Source organism: Pundamilia nyererei, unplaced genomic scaffold (genome assembly GCF_000239375.1).
Source record: "Pundamilia nyererei isolate P.nyererei 1_Seehausen unplaced genomic scaffold, PunNye1.0 scaffold00310, whole genome shotgun sequence".
Classification (NCBI taxonomy): Eukaryota; Metazoa; Chordata; class Actinopteri; order Cichliformes; family Cichlidae; genus Pundamilia; species Pundamilia nyererei.
In genome coordinates, this window is record NW_005187711.1 from 252,879 (window position 1) to 265,115 (window position 12,237).

At 40.8% G+C, this 12,237-nt stretch overlaps 1 protein-coding gene across 3 annotated transcripts in view; it reads right to left on the reverse strand.

The window, feature by feature from the left end:
• The window catches only part of samd4a (sterile alpha motif domain containing 4A), a 74,402-nt gene extending 62,525 nt beyond the window's left edge, over nucleotides 1-11,877 (reverse strand). For 2 of the 3 annotated variants that reach the window (XM_013915486.1, XM_013915485.1), the window contains exons 1-2: nucleotides 11,688-11,877; nucleotides 10,060-10,667 (exon numbers count right to left, since the gene is read on the reverse strand). In XM_013915486.1, the coding sequence (XP_013770940.1) occupies nucleotides 10,060-10,255 (196 nt within the window). In that variant the 5' untranslated portion in view covers nucleotides 10,256-10,667; nucleotides 11,688-11,877. The remainder of the gene's footprint in view (nucleotides 1-10,059; nucleotides 10,668-11,687) is intronic. The other variant, XM_005751423.2, reaches the window with a different exon arrangement.
• Nucleotides 11,878-12,237: the final 360 nt, after the last annotated feature.

Sequence of the window (12,237 nt, forward strand, 5' to 3'; positions counted from 1 at the left end):
GAGCGGCTAATACGTAAAATATCATAAGAAGACTGAAGTCTATCAGCTAAGTTAACTGCTCTAATTTCTTATGTGAACATGTGCAGGCAAAGGGGAAAATGTAAGCACTGATATCATGATCAGTTTGAATTTAAATCTAGAATTTAGGAGGACAGACTGTTTGTGGTAGATCTGCATGTGATCCCCAGCAGGGCATTTTAAATAAGCTAAATGGATCACGATTTAATTACACCACAGTTACACTGTATATACAGTTATGTGAAAAAGAAAGATTTCATAGACTCTGTGAAGTCCTGTGAAAAACTGAGTACACCCTTAATGATTCCATACAAACTAAGAGGAAAAGCAGCACGCCAGAACAACTAGAAACATACTCAATAAGTACAGCGTGTTGGAAAAGGTTGCCGGGCAAAAGCCCATTTTCTCTGAAAAACAAAACAAAACTGGGTCATGGCAACACCTTGATTAAAGTCCAGACCTCAATCTGAGTGAAATGCTATGATGGGTCCTTTACAGAGCTGTGTATAAATGAATGCCTGCAAACCTCAATGAACTAAGACAATGTTTATTTGAAATTATTGCTATTAAAAGGTGGCTCTACATGTCATGTCTACATGGGGTGTAATTCTCAGGTTTTCCTGACCCAATTTAAAACCTGGCAAGAACTGGATAACATTTGTCCTGATATATAAAACCTTCAGACTGTATATACCACACACAGGCCACCTACCATTCCAAAAGGTTCAGCTGACAATGCATAACTTGTACTTTTATGCTACATAACATTTCAGGTAATTCATATTTTTAAATGACTGCATGACATCCCTCTCACACACACCAATTATGTTTCAGTCCACCTCATTGTTGCAACTTAGAGCCTTTATGAAGCGATCTGCTTGTTGCAATCACTTTGTTACTGATGCCTGGTCTCTCATGGACATACCTGGCTCTAGCTGCCTGTCGTGTTTACCATCCTGTCAAATATCGATCACCCTCATTGATAGTCATTTCCTTAACTTGACTGGAAGCCGAGAATCCCTCCTACTTTGTGTCAACGCTGTTTATTTCGCCTTCATTGTTTGAAGTTGCTGACTTTTATTGACTTTCTGTGGTGTCTGGTCACCACATCGTATCGCTGCTGCTTTGTTGCAGATTTTTTTTTCAATCCAAAAAAGGATCAGAGACCTTGGTTCAGAGCATATTCTCTGCTTGGAGTGTGAGACATCTTCAACAGGTTTGGTGAGTAAGCATTCAAAAACACAAACAGTTGTTGTTAACTTTATTTCATAGTGTAATTGTACTAGGAAATATAGTAGAACTTGCAGGTTATTTAAACTTTATCATTTACAGAAGTTTGAATACCTGTCTTTAGACCAAAGTATATGTAAAAGTATTTATTTTCTAATCATCTAAGAAATGAATTCAGCACAAAACACTCAGCACTAACAGACTGGCTATTCAATCACATTCAACCACAATCAGAGCATGTGCTTTAGGTTTGGGCTAGATGAACATAGATACACATATGGCACAATAATCCAACATGTTACAGAAGGTGAAGCTAAGATATCAAAGTTAGAAGCAAGCATAGAAGGGTGAGTGAGAAACTAAACCTTGAGCCTTTATGAAGCCCTTAATTGCATAATCCCTGCTATCACTGACACTACATCTGCCTCCCTCATAGAAAATATCAACAGGCTGACATGTCTGCCCAGTGGCTAGTTTGCTAGTAGCAAACTAGCCACTGTTTGGCAGTTGCAAATCCCCTTATTTTCACACACATATATACAGTAAAACGTAAACTATAAAAATACTAATTATACAAATAAACACACGCGCACACACACCCAACTGTACTCAAGCAACAAGGAAAAGCATTTGCTGTAGAGGTCTGGTGGAAAAGACTAATTTTATTTCCCCCTCTGGTCAATTTGGCAGGTTGTCTGTCCCCATTCCTGAGTTTCAGTACGAGTTCACAGAACACGCCGTCAACCTCCAGAAATAAACTGTTTGCTCATGCGTGGGTGCGATGAAATAGTTTGGCTCTCAAACCAGAGACAAGATTTTTCTCTCTCCCCTCTCCCTCTACAGACGTTCAAAAAGGCACAAAAGGCTGATGACAGAGCTTCTATGGGTGTGTATTAAAAAAGAAAATTCCACTTTTAAGTTTTATCTCTGTGGGAGACCGTATTTATAGATACTCATGTGGCAGAACAGGCCAGCTACATTAGGCTCAAATTAGATTGACATCCATGTTTTTTTTTGTTTTTAAAATGTATGCTATAGCTCTTACAAACATTACTCATCATCTTCATCTTACTCAGGCATGTTTTTTTAGATCTCGTCAACAAACCCTGAAAGTCTCCTTCAAAAAAACCACAAAACTCCAAAACATCTTGGGCTGCTAAACGGTGTTGATCAACATCTGTTCATTTCAACTGAGGCTGGAAGCCATAAGGTCTGTTAATATAAAGTTAATATTCAAAGTTAATAACATAACTTTAAAAGCCTTTGGAAAGCCATATCAGACAGAAAGCAGTGAATGGCAGCTGTAAATGGCAGCAGTATTCCTGAGTCTTCATCTTCTCCCTTCTCTGCCCCACCCATCCCATCCTCTCTTCCACACCATGGTGTACTTAGGAGACCTTAGCTCTAGTGAGAGTGGAATCACTTTTCTCTTTCCACTGTCTACCCACCACACACACACACACACACACACACACACACACACAGACTCAAGTGTGCTCCTACGTGCCCACATTCCTAGACAGTATCCCCAACACCAGAACCGTTTACCGCCTCAGTCAGGAATGCTGATTTCCAGTACAGGTTTTCATCAGACCTAGTTTAGGCAGAGAGTGCAACAGGAATTCACTGAGTAATACTAGCCATTAAAAAAAATAAGAAATAAAAACGCAAACCCCCCCCGTCACTCACCTTCCAGACAGACTGACAGTGACTCTGCTTTCCTTCTCTCTACAATAACAGATACAAGGCTAATGCCAGAAGCCATATTTTGACCTACATTCAAACAGCTTTTTGAATTCAAATTCTTCACTGACGTTAAATCCCCTCATCCATTGTATAATTCTTACATTCTGCTGATCTAAGGCTCAAAGGTGTTAAGAAAAGTGCTTTTCCATTTGCTTCGCCTAATCGTTTCAAATTACCAAAAAGCCGCCAGAAACTCACGTCTCTTTCCATTTTGCACTTCTGCCATTCACAAACTAAACAGCAACTGAAAACTATCAAATGTAGGCATTTTTTCCATTTCGCTGGGAAGGTTCCTGTAATACTTTTACATCTTTTCTTTAATGGAAATTTAAATTCATATCCATACTACAACTCTGATCATTTACATCCCTCCAAATCTAACACAGGTAAACTTTAGGCTGTGACACAATGGCATGACCATCTAACCAATGTTCTACTCAGTCAGAGAGAGTAGGGCTGGGACATGATCACCCATGTGACTTCTTAGAGTACTGTATATGCCGCTGTGGGTGGTTGGCTGTAGCAGGAACAGGTTTGAAAATCTCTGAGCTTTCACATACCTGATTTCAAGCTTGACTGGACTGATCAGCTCTCTATACCCATCTTAGATAATGCTACATTAAAATTCAGAAAATAACAGAACACAGAAATTATTAAACACCTTTCATTCTTCTCGCAGCTGGTTACAAAAACAGCACAAACTGTACATTTGGATCTCCAAATAGTGCATAGAAGCTCACGGTGAAATCATTTATTTTGATAGGACTTGACTGTGACTTGACTGTGTTTGGCTGAGATTTTTTGATTGACATTGCCTTCCACACATATGAATGAATTTTCGTCTCTCCTTCAAAGATAATATATGAAAACTGTTTTTAAAAAACCCCAAAACAAAACAAAAAAAAACGGTGTCCATTGCTAACTCCTTTTACATTAATTTTAACATGTGCAACAGTTTTTCTCCAGTTCCTTAAAAACAGTTCAGCTTAATAATCACAGATCACAAAGAGTGAGAACCTCACAGGTGTTTTTAAAAAAAACAAACAAACCCCTACAGAGTATTTTATCTTGCAAACTGTAAATAAAGTGGTTAACTTTCCATTACACTTAACAGCTACTTTACATGTGCCATCACTGTGGTTACTATAGTCTGTGCTGTACTGTTCTGCTCAACCTTCAAATCGCATTCATTTTGAGCAGTAAGAAAACAACCAGTGCAAAAGCATTAAAAAAAAAAACAAAAAAAACAAAGACGGACTCCAAAACAAAGGAACTGCATATAAATACAGTGTCACCAAGTGCTGGCTGCTGCAACTCATCTCAAGTACAGAGTTCTACTTCTGTCCACCTCTCCAACACAGCTGCTGCTTGTATGTTCTCAATCCCCGGCGGCCTCCTTCCAGCTCAAACAGCCGTGCAGGCCAGGTCAGCAATACACCACACCACACAAAAATGAAGCTAGTCATTCAGAACACCAGGCCCACTGTCCTGCCCTAACCCCACCTCTTACACGACCCCTACACATGTGTGCATATGTCATCCTTCAGATAGCGCTCTGCACACTATTCAAGTCCTCTCAACTTAATCCAATATTGTCCCTCTTGAGGTTGCCTCAAAAGAAGTTTTGTTCTCTTTAGGAGGGGAGGAAAAACAGGAAGCTACATTCTTTCCTAATCACAACAAAAATGCAGCTGGCTGCTTATTAGCAGACAGCTAATAAAAACAGTAAAACCAGTATTCCAAATTCCCCTGTGATTTCTGCACCAAAAGCCATCAAAGTTGCAAGGTGAAGTGATAAGAATGATTTGAATTGGCACTTCACATGTTGTCTTTTGTTAAGCTTGACTTGAAAACTCAGTGGATGCAGGACTCCTTTTACACATCTGTGCTGGACTGTTAAAGTAAAAAGAGGCTGAGAAACACAAAAACCCTATAAAGTAACCAAAACCAGAGCGTGATAAAATCATGTTAATCCAATAACAAAGAGGAATAAATCATAAATCACATGTGATGCAATTCTGCAGGTCTCAGCGATCCCACTGACTGGGGCCACATCTCAAGTCACTTCCAGGGTCCCGAAAAAAGCCTGCCTCTGAGCCGCTTGGAGAAGTAGGTCACTGAGGATTCCATTCAGTTGTACAGCGCTTTCCAAATAGTTGCGCTTTTCCACTCAGCCCAAGACCTCCAGCTGTATGTTAACCCTTTAAGTGCCTGCAGGTCTCATTTCTGTATCAGCATAAAATCCCACTGTCCTGATTCACAAGCAGTCGGTAATTAGTGTTTTGACTCAGAAGTTTTGACTCAGTTTAGGATTAGTGAATTTGCTTTTTATCCTGCCCACACTGTATGTATATAATAGCTTGTTTTAATTTCAAAAGTGTACTCTGTGTTTTAGTCAAATCCATGAAGGGGGGAAAAAAAGATCTCACAGAACTATGTGCTAAAACTCTTTTGGGGAAGCAGCTTTTAAGTCACTGAAAACAACTTTAAAACTGAGAAACTCAAAAACCAATAAACTGCCCATACAAACTCAGAAAAAAACAAAAAAAACAAACAAAAAGAAAACAGCTAACTGATCTATCAGCCTTACCCTAGTACATAAGCACTCAAACAAGCTACCACAACATACCAGAGGGATCATGTAACCAGACAATCTTCCCAGTCTCCCTCTTTTCAGCTGCATGTGCTCTGACGCTAGGTCCACAGAGCTGAAATGGGCCACGGATTTCATGTTACCAAGCTGAATCAGCAGATTAGAAATGGCCACAAGATGATCGAGGTGTGACAAAACTGAGGGGCACGACGTCAAATTCCAGGATTTACAGAAGTTAGAAACTCATTTAATAACTTTAAAATTATTCCAGTGAACTAGAGGTGCAAACTGAACACGCAGAGCTGACGTATATCAAATTGATAACTTCTAACTATTCAGAATACTCTGATTCAGACCAAGGACTTTGTCAAGAAAGAAACTCCAAATTATCCAATTTTCCCAAGTCATTCCACAATAGTATGATATGTTTTCTTAATAAAAACATCATTACCTTTAATGTTGACCGGAAAAGGGGTGAAAAATGATCCGTTTTAATAGAAATCTAAATAAAATGCAGCTGTTCTGACATGTTCTATACTAATAACTACAAACTTACTCCAACTGATCAGTTTAAAAGCATTACGAAAATTCTAGGAGACTTTACTTGAGTTACTATTCAAATGTGTGTGCTTCTGTAAATGTAGCAAAACCACAGAGTTACTTCACTTTGTAAATTCCTGACCTGATGACACTGAGATAAACAGACTCAGTTTTGAATCTCCAAACCTGAACAGTGCAATTGTCCCTGATCTGTCTAAGACATAGGTGTCAAACTCTGGCCCGCAGCCTAATTACATTTGGCCCGCGAAGCCATACCAAATTACTATTAGAGCTGGCCTACTGGTATTATACAGCTAATATATATATATTGTTTAGTATTAAGCTTTGCTTGTTCCATATTCAGTTTTTCAGCAAAACGTGTTTGAGTCCATAAGAAAAGATTCATTCTTATATCTGGAGGAATAAATATATTTCAATAAATATTAATGTTAGCCCGCGACTTTGTTCCAGTTTTGAATTTTGGCCCACTGTGTATTTGAGTTTGACACCCCTGGTCTAAGATGTCAGTAAAATTGAGGAAATCCTTCTTACATTTATAGCAGGTGTGTGCCTCACTCTAAAGGAGACTTTGGTAACAATCAAACGAGTATTCTAAACATTTCTTTTAAAAAATTATTATTATTATTAGTATTAGTAGTAGTAGTACAAATATTTGGGTACAGAGGCAGGTACCAACTCTCTTGAACTACTATAGATTATAATTAGGCAGAAGCTGAGCGAGAGGTTTGTGCGACTGGTAGACAATTACTCCACAGAAGATGCCATCTCTTCTGTGGTTCACACCACCCTCACCCACCTGGAGCAGAAGAATTCCTACGTCCGTTTGCTCTTCGTGGACTTCTCATCTGCTTTCAACACAATGATCCCACAGACACTTGTTGATAAATTACTGACTCTGGACTGAGCTCCTCTCTTTGTAACTGGTGTTCTGTGCTCCGGCATCAACGTGTGGCACGGAAATTGCACTGTGGCAGAGAGGAAAGCTCTACAGAGGGTGGTGAAGCCGCCCAACTGTCACAGACATATATAGCTCCAGATGCAGGAAGAGGGCAACCTGTATCATGAAGGACCCCACTCACCCAGCACACACACTCTTTGTCCCGATCCCCTCAGGCAGGAGGCTGAGGAGCATTAAATGCAAAACCACCAGACTGAGAAACAGCTTCATTCCAGAAGCTGTGAGACTTCTCAATGCATAAATGGTCAAGAACTGCTATTGTAGCACCTTAATCACTACTGACACTGTCACTTTATCAATGCTGGTCATCATGCACTTTGCTGCTAAAGTATTTATTTATACCTATACTCTATATCCATACTGGTACTCAGGTTGTTGCACTCTAGTTATCATATTATTTATCATATTGTTTTATTACTTGTTATTCTGTTTGTTAGGAAAAAAAAACAACAACCCAAAAATTTATGTATTACTTTTTAAGAAAAAAAAAAAAAACTCTGTTTCTTCATTATTTTGTTTCTTTTCGCTCCAGGACCGCGTGTACATAATTTCGTTCCACCTCATGTTAACATGTGATGCGAATGACAATAAAGCTCCTTGAATCCTTACTGCCCTGCCTAGTTACACAAATTAGGGCTGTGCGACAGGACCAAAATCTCATATCCCGATATAAGACAATTTATCATCCCGACAACGATATATATCACAAAAATTTTACATTTTCTGTAAATTCTGTGAATCTTGGGCAACTCGACTTGGGTTTAGTGTTTTGAGCTGGGCGTCATGAACCTGGAGTAGAATGTTTTGACCGATGCATGAAACTGCATTTTTAGACATAGGTTGTAACGGCCGCCATTTTCTTTGTGAGTATTTATTATACAACATGTTTCCCTCTCTCACACAGAGTATCTGTCGATACTGTTCACTAATGTGATATCAGTGCATACTGTGAGGAAGAAATTGGAGATGTTAACGCTGTTAAATAATGACACTTTGCTGCTAGCTTCCTCAATGTTACACTGGTTCTCCTGCAACCTGCTCCTATCACTGTCAAGTGCTGAAGTAAAGAAAAAACTGATCTGAAAAGACTGGTTCATAGATCCACACTCTGTCACCAATATGCGTTTTAGTTTTTTCAATCAGCGGTTCGGGGATTTGAACCTGCAACTGTTTATACACAGACTTATTAAAAATTTGGGACGTGACAATTCTCCAGATCAATGTTTTTTACTTCTACATCCATTTACCTCTGTTTTTGTATGGCTTTTATGTTTTGTTTTGTTGAGAAAAACAAAGAAATGAGAAATAAAATAAGTATCATCACTTGTTCTTAGCTGGGTCAGCTTCCATTAGATCTAGATGTTTTAACCAGGAATTAACAGCTCCACATGACCAACTAGGATAAGTCAGAGTCTCACAATACATAAAGACAGAGTCACAACACAATGCTGTGCACTTTTGTCACACCTCTAACAAATACCCATATTTGGGGTAGCTCCTGTAGGGGTCTCCTGTCCATCACTCACAGACATGGATGAAGATTACTTGAAAACTACACTGGCTGGTAAATATAACAGATCATAATGCTAAACTGGACTAATTTTAAGAAAATTAATCAAATGAAAAATTCTCCAGCCTCTTTTGTTAGGAATTCAACTGTCCTGTGAGAATAAATAAATAAAATCAACGTCTTGCTAGCTGTAAAATTAGGAGCCACACTGAACATAACTGACTTAAATATCACCACAAAGACCATAAGTCTATCTCGCATGATGGAGCACATTCTGAAAAGTAAAAAAATAAAAAATAAAATAAAAAAGAGGAACAGCTGATGAATTAGAAGACATCAGCCCTCCTCCATCGCCTCTGTCCTCATTTTGCTCTGATCTCTGACACTATAAACAAGCCTGACTTTGGGAGGGGTCGACCAAGAGAATTTCATAAACTGCACTTTGATGTCTCCAGTTTTACTCAATAATAACAAAGACCAGCTTGTATTAACCGAAGCCCCTGACTGTGGTACACCCTGATAGAAACTCTGTAATATCTGTGAGCATCACTTCAGGCAGGTTTGCTGTGATGGCCCAGTGTTACCGCATACAGCTGTTGCCATAGGTGCACGGAGACGCTTTCACTCTGCTGCTGCAGCAGCAGCAGCACCGCTTCATTCTATTTTTCATGAGCTCAGTCGGTTGCCAGGGTTTTAGTTTCCATGGCCACACTGCAGTCTGATGGAACAAAAACCAAACCAGAATGCACGCCCGCTCCCCAACACCTCAGTTGTCTTGGCCCAGTACCCGCCCAGGGACCATCATGGCAATAAAGGCTGGCACACTAACCGACTGCCATCACCAACCACCCGTGGTGCCAGCTGAGGTAACGTGTGCGAGTTCTCAACCTCCTCTCACTCTCATCTACTGACCAGCCACAGGGTGCAGCACAACACCATCAATGATTCAGCAATTTACCACTCCTGATGTATCTACAGGAACACCTCACACAGGAAGTTTATTCTAATGCCCTTGGGATGCCTGCACCATGATTGTCTAGTGTCCGTTACAAGATTGAGAACTACAATGGAACAATGGAAAAAACACATTTCGTTTTAAATAAGTGAAAAACCTGACCAGAAACAGCTAAACTGTCACAGTGACTGTGATAACTGCTGCATCAATGGATTCCAGCTCTGTAAGTGGAGAAGATGCATCACTCTTTCCTCTTCTGTAATAACTGCTGGCAACTCCCAGATTTCAGAAATATGCCTGAATAAATCGAAAAGCACAAAATCTACTTTGGGTTAGGTTTTTTTTTTTTCCAATTTCGCAGTTCACTCCTTTATGATAAGAAGAGTGAAGTTGCTGAAGGAGAAGAGTGCAGTGTGAAGAACAAAAAAGTAATCGTAGTGTTTGTGAGTGCCTGTAAATGCATCTAACCAAGCATGTGGTAGTCCTACCTGGATTATTGGCCTCCCCCTCCAGGACCTGCAGCTCGGTGCACTCGGCAAGCGAGTGCTCCAGGCAGAGCTGCAAGAAGCGGGCCTGGGTTGGGCTCACCCTCTTCAGCAGGGACAGCAGGGCCACCGTCTGCTCGCACTCATTCCACCCCTTGAACCAGCTGGCCAACACACCCACTTGATCACGAAACATCATGGTCTGCAAGACGGGAGGGGGGGGGTTGAAGGCTGGTGGATTGAAGCGTATCTGCTCTTAAGACTGAACGGTAGCTTTACAGCGGTTATTGGCGTCTCTGTTCAGCTGTGGCGCTGTGTTACCATTCTAAGCTTTTTTATTGTTATTATTATTAGTCAGGTCAGCAGTCTCTGCCAGTATTCCTGGTGGAGCCTTCTCCTGTATGATAATCTCTGGGTTGTAAGGGTGAGAGAAGATGGGAGGGGGGTGTTAGCTGCTCTTCTTGCTGGGCATTAGGTGAAACGAACTCCTGCTGCTGCTTAGTCACTCTCAGAGCGATTGATATTTGATGAGTCAGCTTTCTTCCAGCACAGGCTGTGTCACATCAGCTTCAGCCTCACAGGCATTTTTCTTCAGGGAATCCCTCTCAGCCCTGCAAGAGGGTGTCAGATGTTAAGTGAGGGAGGGGAATAAAGGGAACATTTAACCCACGCTGCTCTCAGCTTCTACTTAAGTAGGTCTCTCCCTTCTTATCAGACCTCTACGGTGACTTTTACAGAACACTGAGCATCGTTAGAAACGCGACGGTGTCCCTGTTGCTTCAGACTTGCTGCTGCAGTGGGGTAGTTTGAAAGAGAGGGAGAAAAAAAGAGAAAAAAAAACCCTCATACTTTATAGGTCTCCTCCTCGCCGTCGCTATGCGAACAGGCTTGTGGCATTCACCACCGGGACAAAAATAAATAATTTGCGTTTTTTTTGGTATCCACCCATTCCTTAAAAATACAGCTGTCGGTACTAGTGGCGCTACATCCCGGAATTTTCCGAAAAGGACGCCGGGTTACCGACGGCGGCTACTGGCACGCCTGTGTGCTGCACAGACGATAGCACCGACTTCCCTCCGTTATTCTAATGACAGGTTACTTCGTATCGGAGACCGAGATCCGGCAGTGAAGGCTAGCTTTCAGCTGTAAAAACCCTGCAGAGCAGGCTACGAGCCGACTCCGGGTTCCCGAGCTTTTACCGCTGTCTAAAACTGTCACTTTGCCTCATCAGCACACAGGGAATGACTGTCGGCGTGTGTTAGAGTGTACGAGGAGTTTGTAAAATGTTGTGAAACGGAAAACTAGGGAACAGATCCGTACATTTATCCACGTTCCTATCTAGAACGTTTCCATAGAATAACCGCGTAGCAGCTGTAAATTTAACCCAAGTTACCGTTAGCAAATTTCCCAACAGTGTTAGCCCCGCGAATAAAATTTAATGGCTGGGAATTCCACATTCCCCGCGACATTACTTGAAAAGTCCTTAGTCAAAACTGTGTAATTTTCATTTAAAGACTGGGGTAGAGTTGATAAAACAACGGAGGGAAACAGCTTAGCTAAAAACTTCAATTTGAGTGTTAATCATTGTGGGGAAAGCGGTTATTACACACACCGAACTTTAAGGTTCCTACCTGCTGGCGCTGTTCGCATCGTTGGGTTTGTCTCAGAACGGGCGGCAGGCTCGGCTTTTTCGGGGAGCGGTGCCCCTTTACTCCCGGTCTGTGGGATTTGCCATCTTGACTAACTTTTCCTCTGTCTCTCCCCCAGCAGACGGGCTCCACTGCCCTAAAACTCCATGGTTAAGTGAGCAGTAAAGTTGTGACACCGACTTCCCTCAACACTTTTCAAAATAAAGCTAAGCAGTAGCGGTGAGCATTTTTTAGAAAACGTCACTGAACTACTACAGTAGTTTCAACTTAAGATCGTGTATTTTTTTAGTGCATACTATGATTAACTATGAATATAGGTTTCACGAGGAAAGTCAGAATTCAAAGAGAAAAAGTAAGAATTTTTGGATTCTGTTTTTTCTCAAGATTTTCTTTTATTATCTCTTAGCTTATATCTTTTATTATTGCTGATTTTAGAAATCTGACGTTTATCCCCTCAAAAACTGATTTGTTTGCCAAAATCCTGACTTTAATTTTGTACTGGGATTAAAAGTTAAAAACTAGTGCTTCTGAA